This window comes from Haliotis asinina, chromosome 5, assembly GCF_037392515.1.
Source record: "Haliotis asinina isolate JCU_RB_2024 chromosome 5, JCU_Hal_asi_v2, whole genome shotgun sequence".
Taxonomy (NCBI): domain Eukaryota; kingdom Metazoa; phylum Mollusca; class Gastropoda; order Lepetellida; family Haliotidae; genus Haliotis; species Haliotis asinina.
Window position 1 is genome coordinate 3,640,824 of NC_090284.1, and position 18,136 is coordinate 3,658,959.

General features: G+C 38.6%; 3 protein-coding genes and 1 pseudogene across 3 annotated transcripts in view; 1 reads left to right on the top strand and 3 right to left on the bottom strand.

Moving 5' to 3' along the window:
• Positions 1 to 13,767, bottom strand: part of LOC137283203 (lysosomal alpha-glucosidase-like) — a 30,102-nt pseudogene extending 16,335 nt beyond the window's left edge.
• The window catches only part of LOC137283526 (adenosine receptor A3-like), a 147,450-nt gene that overhangs the window by 60,704 nt on the left and 68,610 nt on the right, over positions 1 to 18,136 (bottom strand). The gene's annotated exons all lie outside the window — the stretch shown is intronic.
• LOC137284930 (uncharacterized) lies at positions 1,307 to 6,364 on the bottom strand. The gene is made up of 3 exons (XM_067816982.1): positions 6,279 to 6,364; positions 1,875 to 6,020; positions 1,307 to 1,757 (listed from the first exon to the last, which is right to left on the bottom strand). Exon 2 carries the CDS (start codon positions 5,974 to 5,976, stop codon positions 1,936 to 1,938), a length of 4,041 nt encoding a protein of 1,346 aa, XP_067673083.1. The 5' UTR covers positions 5,977 to 6,020; positions 6,279 to 6,364; the 3' UTR covers positions 1,307 to 1,757; positions 1,875 to 1,935.
• LOC137284931 (transducin beta-like protein 3) overlaps positions 16,249 to 18,136 on the top strand; it is a 36,768-nt gene continuing 34,880 nt past the window's right edge. The window contains exons 1-2 of the mRNA XM_067816983.1: positions 16,249 to 16,414; positions 17,130 to 17,181. Of these exons, the coding sequence (XP_067673084.1) occupies positions 16,395 to 16,414; positions 17,130 to 17,181 (72 nt within the window). The 5' untranslated portion in view covers positions 16,249 to 16,394. The remainder of the gene's footprint in view (positions 16,415 to 17,129; positions 17,182 to 18,136) is intronic.

Genomic DNA, 18,136 nt, shown 5'->3' on the forward strand with positions numbered 1-18,136 from the left:
CAACATTATTGAAAAACACAGAAAGAATGGTACAACATTGAATGAAACAGCTTCTAGAATGTTGTTTACAGTGTCAGTGTGGGGAGACGATTATGCCGCTTTACAAATACAAGATCACTATGACTCATGGACTGAAGTCATTAAAGACTTGTTGTGGAATAACAGACTGTGTCCCAACATATTGGATGAAGATATATGGACAGATGGGGAAGTAGACTACGAATGCTTCAGTAGCGAAAACGAACGAGCAACTGCCTATAATATTTTCCGAAAGGCTATGTCTTTACAAGATTATGAAGACTCAAAACATAGTACCTCCGTGTCTGTTGGGGGTGAAGATTTGTTGGAAAGTTGGCAAAGAGATCCTCCTCATGATTGTAGTCAGTGTGAAAATGTCAATGAAGAAGATGACAATGAACAAGAAGATGTCTAGATAAATAACAATAACTAAAGATGTATGTCTTCATTTGAAAGTGGAACAGCTACCCTACAGCTTCAACATGAGTGGACTGATAAAACATCATGTTAGTTTCTTAACAGTGTTAGCAGAAGCTAATCCTGCTCAGAGAAAAGCTATGCTGACTCATGCTTCTTCAGAACAATTCCTATCAATTCTTACTCTTGTGCATAATATTCTCATGGGTAACATAGAGGTGACACAAAAAGATAAAACGTGGTTGTCTCGTCGCAAGAAGGTCATTCGCCTGTTAGCCAACAAGGGTGTCAGCAGACACAGAAAACGTGAACTCCTCATCTTACACCATTCAATTCTACCTATTTGCATAAGGAGCTATCTCACCACTCTACAACATGACCAAACCAATGGTTGTTTTGACAAGAGAAAATTACCAGAGACTGGTGTCAAAACAAGAACAAGAGAAAGCGAATCCGACAGTGAATCCGACAGTGAATCTGACAGTGAAACCTCCAGTGAGTCCAGTGACAGTGAGTGATGGTAGTGAAGAGCATGACTCATCTCTACAGCCAGATCTTAATGTGATGTTACGAGTTCCAGATCAACTCATTCAAGGCATTTCATCTTCAAATTCTGTTGGCAAGCTGATGTCAATGTGGTTCTTTTTGAAAAACAATATTACAGCTGGAAACATTGGATTAACAGAAAATTTGCAACTGGTGTTGGAGAGTGGAAAAGTGTTGTATGGTACCAACATTGTGGACTTAATTCGGTTTATGATCCTGTCTCCTAAGAGGAAACATACACCACCAGGATATAATAAGTTTCATAAACTGTTAAAGCGCTTGCATGCGCCAAAACAACTGTTGAAAAGAAGAACAAAACACAAAAGTCAGTCAAAGATTTTATATATCAAAGGAAAACCAGTTAATGGTGTGCCTGGAGCAACAAAGCTGAGAGCATTAGAGGTTCTGTAGTGTTCATGCTTTTTTCAATAAACACATAAATGACATTTTTATTCTTCTCGTTGTCTTTGCTCAGTGACTCATAGAGCAATTAGCACATCATCGTGCACATAAACACACACAGTGGATGAATAACACCTTCAGTCATTGTGGTGTGTCCTATGACACGTGCACACACGTGGCTTTTTCTCATATTTCTTCTTATGCACTTGTATTCTCACAGGACAGGTGGCAGTATGAACCATGAATCTATGGTAGGTGTATTTCAGCTTGGTATTGCAATAGACACACGTAAACAGTCCTGAACTGTCTTCCCCATCAGCATCCACAGGTAGATAGCCGTGACAGGTAGTGCAGATATATGATGGTTGTTCCATCTGTGAATGAAAAAAAGAACAGACATGGAAACTGCAATCTCAAACTAAAAAGTTGATGTTCAAGTCTATAATTAGGAACATAATTTTAAAGAAGTGGAAACACAAAGTGGAACATACCTGAGGTTGATTTCCTTGACTATGATTTCATCTACTGCTTTCCTAATGGTTCAGTAAGCAATTATTCTGGTGAATAACCATAAGGAACACTATAAATACCATCTTCTAAAATAAAACGTTTGTTGTCTATGGCTGTCAATGCTACTTTGGTATGATGTTCCGTGTACAGAGTGTTATTATGTGACCTAATGAGATTAAAGGAACATGAGACAGGTTTCCCATCAAACAGACAGTCTCTAAACATTTCATGTCTGAGAAATTTTTTGATGACAGATTTCTTTATACCTTTGGCTGTTTTTTTCTCCATGAGTTCTTTGTCGTTTTGCATTAAGAAAGAGTACATCTTACTTTTCAAACCACAAAATTCTAAAATAATGTTTCCACCTGCTTCATCCTTCATCTTCCCAGTGACTTTGCGATTGTGTTCAGAATACAATCCTTTTGGATCTTCTGGTGCATAATTGGAAGTGTCAAATAACTCCAAGTTTCGCTTCATAAAAACATAGGGGTCCAGGAGAGGTTCATGCGGAGGGGCATGGACTTGCATGAACAGACTGTCAGTATCGGTCATGAGCAAATCCAAATGTTCATGTCCATATTGATTTTGCATAATGTCATAGTAAAATGAATAGATTTCATATTTGGCCAAGTCCAGAATGGTAAACCCAACAGTAATAGGCTGATCTAATAGAACAGACACCTTTTCCATTTCTACTGCCACCACATCCTCTGAATAAATTTTGAAGTTTTTGAAGTTGGATTTTGCACACAGTTTTTGAAGTTTTGCTTGTTGGGTGACCAGCTGCACTGTTTTGTGTTTGCGTTTATTCATGCAGAAACGTCCAAACACACAGTTGTTCATCAGTTTGTAACGATCTTTGTCACAATCGTCCTTTGCATTTTTGCGATTTCTCAAGTTGAGCTGCACATAGGGCTTCAACCATGGGCCTTGGGTAAATTTGAGAACTCTGTGTATTTGCTGTAACACTATACCATGCTTTAGATACAACTGTAAGGTTTTGAAATGAACCACATAATTGGTACGGTCTTTCAAGGTACAAAACAGTTTTCTACCAGATGATTTTGTAGGAAGTTTATCCATGTCTTTTTTGAGGAAATGAGCCAGCAATTCTTTGTGTTTCTCTGAAAACTCCCCAAAAGAGATATCATCATGAGTTGGAGCCATAGGGAAAGCTGCATGAGATTTGTGTAAGTGAGGAGGATACATCAAATCCACTTCCAAGATATAACCCGTATCACCCTGAGTATCTACATTGTACCAGTCTATCTTACTGAACTCTGTGGATGGGATGAATTGATAGTTTCCAATGGGGAGAGGTTGTAACATGACAGTGGCATACAATGAATTCACATCAAAGTAGAGAAGGGTGGAAGTGTCTTTCTCTGGGTCAGATTGTTCCATATGGTCATTGTTGGCTTCAGCATATTTCTTACCAATGACTGACACTCCACCACGAATAGAATTTTCAATGAAATTGTAGGTGTCAACCTCTGTGAATAGATCCAATTTTGCTCCCGTGATTTTCATAGCTGCGTCCAAACAGAAACCAGGCATGGAATAGTAATGGCAAATGTCTAGCCCATAATCATTCAAGCAACCTGTTCGAAAAGTCTCAATGATATCTGTAAGCAGTAATACATCTGTTTTGACATACAGTCTCGTGAAATCACTGATGGTTTGGCACTGGAATGTTTCCCATAATTGTTGTGTATATGCATAATCTGCATCGCTGATACTTTGTTCACTGAGTGAACTGTAAAAGCTCTCTTTGGGAGGCAAAGATGTCTCCTCTAAAGTGTTCCAGGATTGCATATATTCATAGGGAAAGTTTAGTTTTCTTGTGAGATGATGAGCCTTGCCTCCAAAATGTTCATTCAAATACACAAATGTATCCTCTCCTTTCTTCAGCTGATTTTGAGTTAGAGCCTCTAATGAACTCTGTAAAAATTTGTAAGAATCCAAAAAGACTAAATGTTTGTCAACCGTGAAGGACAGAAATTGCTCAGTGGTATGGGGTATGACAGTGATCTCACGATCACCAAATTTTTGAGCCACCTCTAGCAACAGATGAGCATCATAATGTTCCAAATTGTGAAACATGACAACCACCTTCTTCCTTAACTGAAAATTTAGATTGCATTTATTATGCAAAACCTGACGAAATTTCCCTGACAAATGGTCATGGTCTAACACCCTATCAGATCCCAGCAGCTCTCCACACAATCCACAATGGGTTGTGCTAGCTATAAGACGTTGATCTTGTTCAGTGAGCTGGATAGGTTTAACAGAATCAAACAGATTCATAATTTCATCATATTCTTTTAAAATGTTTTCAATGAAATGTTCTGCAGCATTTTGACCTACATAAGTTTGAATAGGTTTAGAATATTGTTCATCAGTACACACCACCTTGTAGGCATAAGCACAGGGTACATGCCGATTCAGACGAGACGTATTTCCCTGTTCAGGCACTAATAAACTTTCAAAGTCAGCTACAATCAGAAACTTCGCTCTTTCAGTTTTGCTTTGTGATCTTAAACCAAACTGGTACACTGCTTCTTCAGGTTTAGGTAAATCAACCCTCTGTGCCTTTGTGTAACAGTACGTTTTGTGAGCTTCCAACCTTGTCTTGGATGAAAATGACCATAAACATTTTCTACAAACAAAGCACATGTTTTTTTCACCTTTTCTGTATCTGACTAAGCCATTCAGTCTAGTGATCAGACAGTAATGCATGTTTGGGCTCTTGTCAATCTCCATGGCTTCCTCATGGTCTTCTAATCCTAACACCCCTACAAAATCATCGGGTTCACTTTCTTCTGACAGTAGTAACAAATCCACCTGTCTGTTTTTTTCTACATCCAGAACCTCACTGATGAACATTGGGTATAAGGTACCATCTTCAAAACCATACACATTGATGGACAACTGATTCACTTGTTCAAACCGAGGAATTTGTTTCAAGGACATAGGGAAAGTGAACCCTTCTAAATTCAGTTGATTCAAATAGGGAAGGTAATGACTTTGTCTTTCTTTGTTGACTTTAGATGGGAACAATTTGGCAAGAATGGATAAGGGAAAACATAAATTATTATCCTCATTTTTAACATTGGTAATGCAGTAAGTATGCTTTGCCAGTGCTGGTGGTAATGGGATGTAAGTGCCTCCACTAAATGGAGCAAACTTGACCACAGTGAGTTTCAAAAGCACAATGGCGGACACATTTAAACCAGAATGAACCCCTTCATAATCATCTAAAGTTTGAAGCATTTTGTTCATAGCTTCCAAATACTGCTCAATCAGATCGCTCCCTACTGTAGCTGTCTGCATTTCACTTCTAAAATAGGCTTCATGATAATTTGATGCACCATCATCACTTGGTTTTTCCATTTTAATGTGTAAACACAAACCCCATTTCACAGATTTTTTCTCATGTATTTCTGATTCTAGCGATGAAATGATATTGCCCTGTTCACTGACTAGAAATTCTAATGCATCAGTTGCACCCCTACCTTTGAAGTCATATTCCCTAACATCACCCTGTAAAGCTTCAGTAGAACATGGCTTTGAATGATCTTTGGGTTGACTAGGATGGTGGGAGGAAGCGGGAGGAGCAGTGGAAACAGGAGGTGAATCAGGGGGTGCTACAGACACTGTTGCTGGCTTAGACTTTTTCTTAGCCCTTCCTTTACCATGTCCTATCATATCATGACCTGATTGACTTTTGTGCATACGCAAAGCCTTTGAGGTGGGAAAGGATTGATCACAGGTTGGACAGGTATGAGCAGAAACATTATTTGAACATGAACCTACACAGGGATGGTTTTGATAATCAGTTTCATTTGAAAACTGCTTAAAGCAGTGTGGACATTGACGACCATAGACAACTCTCTGTTTACAGGTTTTGACATGTTGATTCAAATTATCTTTCCGATTAAAAGCCTTTTGACAAAATTGACATATAAATAAAGAACCTGTTCTACCACAATTCTGAAGATGACGTACTAAACTGGATTTATGTCTAAAGCGGACATTGCAATGACTACAAACGTACACTGGGCATGTGGTATGGTTTGACATTATGAGGTTATTCACCAAGAATAGTATGCATAACAGCTCAGAACCTGTGTAAAAGAAAAAATAGCATATGTAGCCAACACCCTATATACTACTATAGTGAAGTAGCGTACAGTGCAATCTAGTGTTTATGGTTGTCTCATTGTTATACAGACGAAGGTCTAGTGTCATTGAACCCACGTTGCTCCTACCAAACTTTGTTAACTGGGTATATGTAAAATATTTCAGGTGAAACAAAATAACACTCTTTCTTATCACTATTACCAGTAATGTCACATACTCTCTTTCAATGAACACATCCTTACCTTACTGTTGTCAAATCGTCAACACAAATACCACTAAGGTCAGTTTGTCTTCTTCAAGTGTAGAGACAAGTCAGTCTTCAAGCGTGATGGGAGATGATGTGGTGTGATAAGAAAGGACAAAGTTCGAACCTTTTATACCCTCACTTGCATAAGTCCACATGGTTTCGTGAGGATAAGGTATCCTGAGAAAGATACCCACCATAGAATACGTTTCTTGAATCAAATTCTAAAGTTCAAGATGACTAGGTAAAACTGATTGTCACTGACGAACTACATCGTGATGATGAATTCAATAGAAAACCTATTTTCATATGTTCCATGTGCAAGATCTGAATAGATGTCATGACGAAACTAGCTCACACCCATCACGTGAGGATGAGTTAGTAAAATTGGATAATAACACAATTTGTAAACTCATGTCGAGTCATAAAAGAGGGTTGTGTTTTCTCAGATTATATAAACCTTTTGATGAATGGCACTGTCATGTGATACCTTATAGAAAATCATGAGTTTTCAGATTTATTTCTGTAATATCACGTGGATTAGTTTCAGGTTATATAAAACATGAGTTTGCAAGTTTTCAAAGCTTCCAGAAAGATTTCGAACATCACATGATAAAAAATCTTGAGCATTAATAGAACCACTCACCACTTACAAGCACAACGTCTCTCTGGTTGTTGATCAAGTCTTCTTGCATGATGTCTACTACTGCTGCTGAAGCCGTCTATCAGTTTGCTGACAAACACTATCTAAGTATCAACTACTTCAATGGGGTAGTGTATGTGCATCTGTCCAACTGGAATTCGCAAGGTATGAAAAAGACCATCTCAATGACATCAGAGGTGTTCAAAGCATTCCTCGGCTCTTCAAAGGAGTACACGGCCACACTTGATGATTACGAGACAATCCCAAGACAGCTCCTCACCTGCTTCTCTAGCAGTGTCCCACTGCATGCTACAATTCCAATGACTGGACATGGACGGGCAACGTCACCCACTCCCATGAACAAACCGGGTACCATTATGTCACCACCACCGCCATATTCAGAACCAAGCCGTGTAAGCAGACCAACGCCCTATTCGCGTGGCGAGTCTTTATTCAGCAACATGGGAACTGTTGAAGATGAACGCTGTGTGTACTTCTATTCGAGAAACAGTCCTTTCAGTCAACACTATCTTGTAAAGATGGAAGTGGATGGGAAAACCTTTAACTGTTCTGAGCAGTACTATATGTATTGCAAAGCTTTGACATTTGGAGATACATTTATTTCTGAGTGTATTTTGAATTCATCATCTCCATCTGAACAGAAACAGTTAGGTAAACGCGTGAAGAACTTTAATCCCACCGTCTGGCATACGATAAGTCCACAAGTGGTGGAAAGAGCCAATTATGCCAAATTCACTCAGTCTGAAGAACTTAAGTCTCTGTTGCTAAACACATACCCTAAGGTGTTAGTAGAGGCATCCCCATACGACAGAATATGGGGAGTTGGACTCTCCCTATCAGATACTAGGATTAGGAATGAATTAAGCTGGCGTGGTCACAATCTGCTGGGAAAGATCTTAATGGGTGTGAGGCAGCGTATTTCCAGTGATTATAATTAAATATATAGACTGAAGTACATAGATGGCAAATTCACATTTCTCCGTATTACAGTGTCAGCAGCAGGAGCACACAACTTAGGCAACGGACAACCTACGGACTGGTAACCACCTGGTTCGCATTTCCTTTCTCATGGTGTGATATCAAATAAAGAAATTATCTTTGAACAGTGATGCTTGTGATTAATCTCAGTGTATGTGACATAAGAACCATTTTCCCTTACCCATACACATAGACCCGTGAAGATCTGGGTTAGAATAGGTCTTCAGCAACCCATGCTTCGCACAAACTATCCACGTCGTGAGAGACGACTAAAGGGATTGTGTGGTCAGACTCGCTGACTTCGTCTCCCAGTTGCACATATCAATGCTCATGTTGTTGATCACTGGGGTACATCGTTACCATATAGCTGGATTTGTAAACGTTTTGTTTGAAAACCATCTAGCTAACAATCTCTTGCCTGCAGAGAAGATTGAGCTATAGATTACAAGTTACAGCTTTGTCATTCATTCAAACGTGATCGTACATAATACGGTAGCGGCTGACGTCTAGGCCAGAGGAATTCCAAATAACTTTGTTGACTGTAAGTAAACACTAAACTCATAACACATGCTTTAAGTTTATTTGGCGATACATGTACTAATATCGGTTTTGCACAGTACTATTCTTACAAACCAGACTCAGTAAATTAACATTTCTGAACCAGTTACGAATTTAACTCAGTTGTGTAAAATGATAGACTGTAAAAGGGTGGGTGTAGGTTCGAATCTCCTGGTGAATGTACGGAACGTTTATCCTTTAGTCGTCCCAAGACCTATGCAATATCTTAATCATGACCCTCGGATACACAGCTCCAAGATGTGACAATGTATGTGCCTTGACAGGGAGCATGCGATCTCTGTTTATATTTACTTGCAAATAGCAGTTCACTATTTACAACCAACAAAACAGTAAACAATACTGTAACTGTGAGTCGTTATTATTTACCCTTTCAGTATTTATATAGCTAACTGGTTTGATTGACAAATTCAATGTCGCTCAATAAGAGGAGTGCACATGCTCAAAACATCGTCACGCGAAACACATGCACCAATCAAACATCAGAAATATAGATCAACATGAAAGTCAAAACTTCATTAAGGAAGAACACATGTACACAAATCGCTTGAAACATGTGGGGAATTTAACAACTTATAAAGAACCTGTTCGAAATGTTACAGATTGTTTTCTTTACTGTGAATATAACTAGATTAAACCATTTGTATTCACAGTATAATACAAATTGATCATTATAACAAATCTTACTATACAAGTATATTTTCAAATGAAAATAAACAGATGTTTAGCTTTTAAGGACTGCACGATGCAGTTTCAACTTCTACATCGAAATACAGTGCGACAGAATGTGAACCATACAAGAAGCTATTTGATCCCAGCGTAACCTTTATACCCATAACAAGCGAACGTGTGTGTTATAAGCCTATTGAATTGCGGCACATATAAATTTATAATGTTGATACCTGATACATCTAGACAATTCATAGGAGAATAACATGTAGCCTAGTTACGCGAACTCTTTGCAAGATACGATTTCTTCCGAATGCTGAAAAGGTTTAACTTACCTCTAGTAATGTTGCTGGATTTGCGAATACCTCCGTTCATATAAATTGTTCCACAGATCCTTCCTTAAATCAACTGTGACACTAATTTCGCAATTTTGAGTTTCATACAAAATAATGGATGTATGAACAGGGAAAAGATAAGACAGTGTTGATAATTTCTAATTTGATTTAAAATATAAATGGAATGGTATGTTCAGAAAGAGAAATTTGATGCTTAGCATAAAAAATAAATAATCTCAAAGCCAAATGTTACAGGTGAAATCAACAGAACAGACACAACGCTTATAATGCATGGATGTTTTTTGTCTTATATACTAAACCTATTGGCATTGCAAAATCCTGTTCGTAACATTTTTAACAAAGTCGTGATAGTCGTGATATTTGTTGTATAACGCTTACACGTGTCCGACAATACGACGAAAACTTGCGATACATTTATAGTTTATCGGTTGGTATAAAATGCGCTGGGTAGAGGTCGGTGTGCGATGAACGTTACAGCATATATAGCGTGAGATGTATTATGTTTTTTTCACTAGTTGACATCTGAGTGATTTCCACTGAAAGGATTCGTAAAACTACGTTACCTACTTAGAATAAAAAGTTCGTGCTACCTGTGACCCTGAAAGCATCACGATATTTGATCAGTATGTTTGCATAACTCATACATGGTGCCAGAAACCTCACTGTATATGTAGATTATAACTGATGTTTAAACCTGACATGATTACAAAAGTGTGGGGATGCTAAGTAAATGATACTTTCTCATGAAAGAAGGACTTTTCGTGATTTATAAGGGAAAAAACTGTTGATATATTCCAAAGGAAATATTGTACTAATCACTCTGTGAATGTGAAACCTATCCTGAAAAGTGATGTGAAAAATTGTGTTTAAAGACCGATTGTTCAGTGAAACTGGAAAGACGAACACTGAAATTATTACCAAAAAAAAAACCAAAAAAAAAACCAAAAAAAACAAAAACAAGAAAGCATCTCTGACATGACAACAGCGGAGTGTGTATGCAAACACTCTTTTGTTCGACTTTATGTAAGTTTTATTTATTATTTGCTTTACTTTGAGTAATATGTTTTAAACGTGAGGACAAAGTTTGCCGCCACACTTAAGGGTGTTGAACTATATTTATTTATTTATGCAGTACAATTCCATGACATAGAGCATGAACCAGAATATTCTTGTTAGACAAGTGATACATTTCTGCATGTATGATTAAAAACGATAATTAACTTACCTTCATGGAAAATATCGGTTCGTTCGTTGGATCTCTCGCTCTGCATTTCCTCTAATAATCTTTGTCCAAATTCCGTTGACTTCACAATGCGTAAAATAAAATATTTTGTCTTCTACAGTTAATCTTATTCTTAATACATGTATACCCTGGTGGAGGTCTCCCTCAAACAGAGCGGGAAACTCGTCGTCAGGACAAAGAGTAAATTGGAGAAATGACTTACTTATTGTGTTTGAAATTGGTTTCAATAATAAATAAAAATAATTGTGGACTTCCAAAAAGTAAATCAATGCCTCCTTTAAACCAATTTTATCAAAATCGCACAGTTTAAATTCTTGTGAAGACTTATCCAAAAACATATAGTCAAATTTATCTCCGTCTGACTTAACCTTATAAAACTCAGCCAATGGTAAATGGAGTGTAGTAGATGCAGAATGAAGTTTACATCTACACTTCGCATATTTATCATGAAACAAAACTGGTAAAACGCAGTTTCGCAGCAAACCATATATGAATCATTTCAATAAAAATTTACAAGTCGTGCTAACTTCTTTATTGCAATTTCAAAACATTTTGATGACATATACCCATCATATGTTTTCCAAAAACATCACTAGTCATAGATAAATAAAAGTAAAACAATTCGTCCGTCACGTTTTTAGTTGTGATATTTAAAAATCGTGATATGCTATTTTTTAACCTGCTTTGAAAAAGTTTAACCAGTCATGTTTTATTGATAAAAATCGTGATATACTGCTATGAATACTGTTAGTCAACCTCGAACATCAAATACAGGCATCAACTGAAATAAACTTAGTCATTATTTACGCAACAACCAGACTAGAACAACTTGTGAGTATATTTAGCACAAGGCAAAGTTGAACGAACTATATCATATACGTTATGAAAGCATGTGATGACAGCATGAGGTGTGAATGCACCTGGCTGTGTTAAACAAGCACGACTAGGAGTGTAAAACAAACTGAATGATTAAAGCTGAATTTACCTCACTGTTCTAATAAACAAGTCTAGGTATGAGTATGCAAGACGAAACAACCAGCATTATGACTTGAATTCGACTCACTGTCCGAGTAGTGTACTTTGTGTTTGAATTTTATGCACTACTCGGGAGTGAGATTATAATATTGTGTATGCAACGCGAAGCGAGATAGGCGACCTACATTTTATCGTTTTGTAAACATGGTGTTTGAGCGTACACGGGAGAGATTGCCGCATGTGGTGAATACGTGCGATTAACCCTTTCACGGCATCGTTACATGACTCTTGTACGCATGTAAAACGGATTTTGAATTGAGCATGATTAAATGGAGTGTAACACAACTTGTATTGCATATTTTACATGAAACAATGAAAATCTATAAGAATTTGATATTTGTATAGAAGGAATGTGTATAGACAAATGCCGTGTTTATGGATTGAGAGTTAGCGCACCTGTATATACCTGAGGGGCAGCTGTAGGAATGTCGTTTCACCCCTATGGTTACTCCTACGTTCCTTAAGGAATGTCTTTGACCTGCTCTACGCTCCTTAAGGAATGTCTTGCGATCCTTAAGGAATTTCTTTTGAGCCTGTAGAAATTTCTTTTGTTGTAACAACTGAACCTATGGAATGCCATTCATAATGTAATGAACCTACATTCTTTAAGGCTGAGCCTGTAGGAATTTCTTTTGTTGTAACAACTGAACCTATGGAATGTCATTCATAATGTAATGAACCTACATTCTTTAAGGCTGAGCCTGTAGGAATTTCTTTTGTTGTAACAACTGAACCTATGGAATGCCATTCATAATGTAATGAACCTACATTCTTTAAGGCTGAGCCTGTAGACATTTCTTTTGTTGTAACAACTGAACCTATGGAATGCCATTCATAATGTAATGAACCTACATTCTTTAAGGCTGAGCCTGTAGAAATTTCTTTTGTTGTACCCACTGAACCTATGGAATGTCATTCATAATGTAATGAACCTACATTCTTTAAGGCTGAGCCTGTAGGAATGTCTTTTGTTTGGTTCTGGAATGCTATTGTTTGGTTCAGGAATGCTATTGTATGTGTATGGCTGATTAATTTCTCCCTACTCCTCCCACCTTTCAGATGTTGCGTCGGTTATCTGAATAATACCAAATGGTAGCAAGACAGATGATGGAGACATATCCGACGGGGTTCACAATGACATCTACACCGGAAGTCCCTTGTCGTGCATCATGGTAACAACTGAAGCAACATGTACTGATCGTATGTGATGACTAAACATCTCAGAGTCAGGGTCAGTGAAAATGCTGATTGTGGGTCTTGGTATCCCGAGGACGTGGATCGATGCTTATGACATTAACCACTAGTTTATTTGATCCAGATTTGATTATTTGCAGGCAGCCGGCATACAGACCTACCCTCCCACATTGGTATCTGACTCACCCGTATCCTGAGCGACGTAGTGGACAGGTGGACTATGGACACAGTTAGGTGGTGGATATTGTTGGTGTAGGGTATCGTGGCGTTCTTGTAGAGTCACCGGCCCGTAGATCTGCTTCTGCACTATTGTATATGTGGGGTAGTTAGCAGGGTAAAAGCAGGTGGGTGACAGACCACCCACATCGTTCCAACAACATCCTCGGCTCTGGCAGGCAGAATGGGATAGATTCCCCACAGGGTGGCAGTCTAGACGGGTGGATGGAGTTATATCACAATGTTCCGACAACATGTCATCCCAGACAGATGTTTTACGGATATATCTACTTGTTTGCCCTCTTAGCGATCCGGGTTGACGGTCAGTTGCCGCGGAGGTTACAGGAGTGTGTGATTGGTAGGGATAGTCCGTGTGGAGGACGGATCGTGCGGCTGGGCTGATGGTGAGAAGTAACACTGCTGCTAAGGTGAGTGATCCCAGCAATATACTGAGGCGTGGCCAGTTCCGGTGACACACCCTTTGGTGGGATAAATCTTCCCCCTCCATCAGTCCCTCTCCAGCAACCCTGTTGGAGCAGTTAAGCAGGTGAATCATCACGACGGTTTCAGCCTCTCTACACACCGCCACCACTGATACAAATGAGAGAGGTATGACAGGCAGCCTATTATCATCCCAATATCACACTTGCCTTTGAACCCTACCTGATGTGACCTCCTGGCCATATGGGTTTGCATGTTGACCAAACAGGAAAAAAGAGCACTGTCGGTCGTTTTTCCGTATGACTGTGCGTGCGTGTGAACATGACCTGTTGAACATGTGAGCGTGTCACGTGCACAGTACTAACAGTGTTGGTATTCATGCAGGATCTGTGCAGTGTAGGGTGCATTCACGTACATATATGATACAGTTGGGATTTATGGCTGACCAATATTCAACTTACGTGACATGGAGACCTAATCGGTTTTACATAAGGAGGTTCCTGTTAATCATGTCAGGATGCATGAGACAGTGTAAATCTGAAATGTTACCACATACTGCATTGGTAAATTCTGGAGATACAAATAATGATTGTAAACGTAAATCTACCTCATTACCCCTCTCCTGGCTGAAACTGATATTGTCCATTGATACACCGGGTGTTTGGTGGCAAGTTATATGAAACAGGCTATAACCAAGGTGAACATTTCCCACCTACCCATGTATCATCTAATGGGTTCAAGGGTCACACCGACCTGTCTACTCTATGTCGTCCATGTCATACACATGGAGCTGGGTGTGTGCCTCACCACAGGCAAACCGTAGCGCAAATGGGATTGCGCAGGGTGGGGAATATGACCAGATGTCTTGTACGCGAGCGAAGCGAGCAAAGGTTGGCAACGTAATTACCTCGCTTCGGTTAAAAAATCGTAATATCACTTGTAGGAAGAATGCACATTTGCGTCTGCGTGCACAACATGTATGCTGTTATGATTATCTCTGTACAACCACGAGACGCTATGTGTTCTAGGCAGTTAGTTATCGCCCACGTGAAGTTATTGAACACTATACAAACAGGGATCAAGTTGTCGTCAAGACCACAGTTCGTAATGACAATTCCAAATCATCACTCTCTTCATATGACTATATGGGAAGGTTAAAAATGGAAAGTCAGGAAGCAAGGCCTGTTATAAAGGCTACCATCATCTTCTAAAAACAGAACCTATACCTCGGGAAGTGTGCTTGTTGATCCTCGTACAGAGAACACTAGGCTACTGAAACAGCAATCTCCTGTCGATTAGCTAACAAAACAGAGACGAGAGTCTACTGAAGTTATAGCAAGATGCATTCAGTATTGTTAGAAACTGTCACTTTAATCTCTAGTGTATTACCAGTTTACATTTACAGAAATTACTGCGCAATGGCTTCGAATTCAAAATCACCACTTCAGGGCATATTAAACCAGTTCTACAATCTTTATATTGGCTGTAAGAACGCCCCTGACGTTTCGGGTTAGAATTGGTTATCAGCATCTGATGAATGCCGCATGAGAGGACACACAAACTTGGATGGGCAGGCTCGCTGGCACATGTCATTGTTGCGAGTTGCGTAGATCGTGCCTAATGCTGTTGATCACTGGTTTGTCTGGTCCAGATTCGATTGTTTTACAGACCGCTGCAACACTGCTGTAAAATCAACAAACAATCAAGTAAGAACGTGATTCAAGATCCTTTCTCTCGACTTCGTGTTTCCATCAAACTAGTGTAAAGTGTCAAAGACAACACGTACAATCTTTTGGCTGCTCCATTTCTGTGCTTGTCCTTGTGGATTCTCCTGGTTAGAAGTTATTCGACTTTCACCAGTATTATCCATCTCCACAACACTTTTTTGCAAAAAAAAATCCGGCATTAGTACTCTTGCTTTCCATTCCTATTGCTTCTGTTATTACTCCTGTATCTACACACTTGAAATCAAATGATGAAAAGCTACAACAAATTACAGGTAATGTACGTATTGTACATATAGCCATATGGTATCCAGGAACTCCATCATCGTTGACTGACGTCACTGCACCATAGATGGAACTATCCTGTAAAATACTTTGCAATTTACAAATAAAACAGGACATACATAATCCGATCATGAACCTCCACCACACCGTGTCATATCCATATATGGTGTTCTCGACATGACACTGAAAAACAATGTAATGATAATTTGGACGTTCTAGATTTGTAAGACATTTCGCCCGTTACTGCACTTCTTACAAGACAACTTACGTGCGCTTAATTTACTATCAGTTGACATTCACACACTGGTGAAATTCATGATCCTTATAAACATGACAAACATCAGACAAGAGACATCCATGTATGTAGATTCATGTGCGATACAAAACTTTAAAACACAACTTGTTTCTTCTGTTTCCAGGACAGCAGGCCAATTCTGGGATATAATACATATTCACATAAAATAGGGTTGATACTGCATACCACATATATTTGCACAAATTTGCAGCATGTGCAGAAATGACATTTGACAATACATAACACGCGGCACGAACTGGGTTGCCGTGCGGAGTGCTGCTCTTCACCTCCGCACATCGCTTACGTCCCTTAATAGCCCTGTTATGAGTTAGAAAACCGGAAGTGTCTGCCCCACGTGTGTTCACGTTGTATGCCTGAATATAATGTGACTGGATATTGTTCCTGTATTCGTGGAAGTTACAAAGTTCGTTTGTAGCTATGAGTGTTTTAAAATCGAAGTAAGTTATTCTCATATTTCGACTGACATTTTCCTTTAACTAGTCTTGGTAACAGAATCTTCGAAAGCGTAGTCCTGCATGTTCAGTTTTCGATCAATTCTGTACATTAGCTAATTCCAGTTAGTGTTTTTATGACTGGGACATTTTGTTTGCGGTACAGTTTGAACAACAACAAGTAGTACGAAGCCGCTATTGAATACGTTGGCCACTCTATTCTAACCCCAAGCCAACCCTAACCCTTTGATTATCAGAGGAAAAGAAATATTGGTCGAATAAGGTAAACATAGTGGTAAACAGATGACATAGCATCATAAATACGCGGATAACGTATTTTATAATCATACCAGTAGTACTAATTTATCCGTGACTGGTAACACTGCTTCCTGATTACTGTTGTCAAATTACGGTGAGCGTTTCTCCCGTTCCCCCATCCGAGAAAATGTTTATACATTGTCATATACCAGAATTATTAACAAAACCTAACACAGTTTTCTAGATGCCTCAGAAAAATAATTAAAAGCCCTAAAATAAAGTATAGTAAAGAAATTTGAACCACTTAGTTTTACCTCAGTAATCTGCAGCAGAAGGATTGTGGGGGAATGGAAGGAACCGAAACTGACACTATGAGTATGAAAGAACATTTTGAAACGTCACAATCTCTTTACAGTCATATTGTTACTGTTCATTCAACTGTTTTTCTTTGGTTTTTTTACAGCTTATCTATTGTGAGTAAATATGAAGCATTCTACACTGGCGGTCGGATACAGGTGAGATGTTTGATTAATCATATCAGATATAGCTCTATATGATGTTCATTTTGTACCATAAGGAAAACATACACCTAAAGCCTTGGTGTTAAGTAAGTAGTAGTAGTTTTGGCCAGTTTAATTACAGTACTATTTAGTTAAAGCCAAATATCATTCACAGGCTTAGCAGTTGTAGACTATGCTGGTACATTGTCACAACAGGTGTAGGAGGCCTTGATTAACAAAACGTGGCTAGCATATCATGATATGACACTGTTTTGACTGTGCCCTCAGTCTGCTGTTTATGAGTATGGGCAAATGGGGCTCTATGCCATTGTGAACATTATTTAAACAGGCCCGAAAAATTTTAAGATCTGCACATGCCCTACAAGGCAAATAATATGAACTTTTCACTTGTCTTTCTGAAATTGTTCTTACCCTATAGATCATGTATCACAATGAATGTGACATGAAATTATTTTAATTCAAAATGTTTGCTTGGGATAAAACTACAATAAATATTATTTACTTTGTCTTCTGTACAAACTAAGACTGTGACAAATTGAATTTGTTCACCATTTAAGATTGCTGAACTTCAAGGAAAAAGAAAAATATTATTTTGAAGTTTTACATATGCCAAAGTATTATTTTCGTCAACTCTACACATTGCCTCGGCATATTGTGCACTTTCAGGTTTTTCCCAAATTCTGTCATGTTCACAACATTGAATATGTGTTTTGTTTTTCTCATGAAATCTTAAACTCTCTTTCCTGAAACTGTCTTTCAATCCCACTATAAGATTTGATTTTGGATCTGATAACTTTGGATATTTGCGACACACTGTGCACAAAAGCTTGCATCTATCGTCATTCTTTATTGAACTCCATCCAGTCAAACTCAGTCAGCCATGTTGTTTGAACAGAATGCTGTTGTTTTCCAGTGTCATATTTCTTTTGACTGCGTTTTTTTTTATCCC

What these genes read in the sequence shown, in the direction of transcription:
- LOC137284930 (XM_067816982.1), bottom strand. Translation starts at nt 5,976, where the DNA reads ATGTCAAACCATACCACATGCCCAGTGTACGTTTGTAGTCATTGCAAT.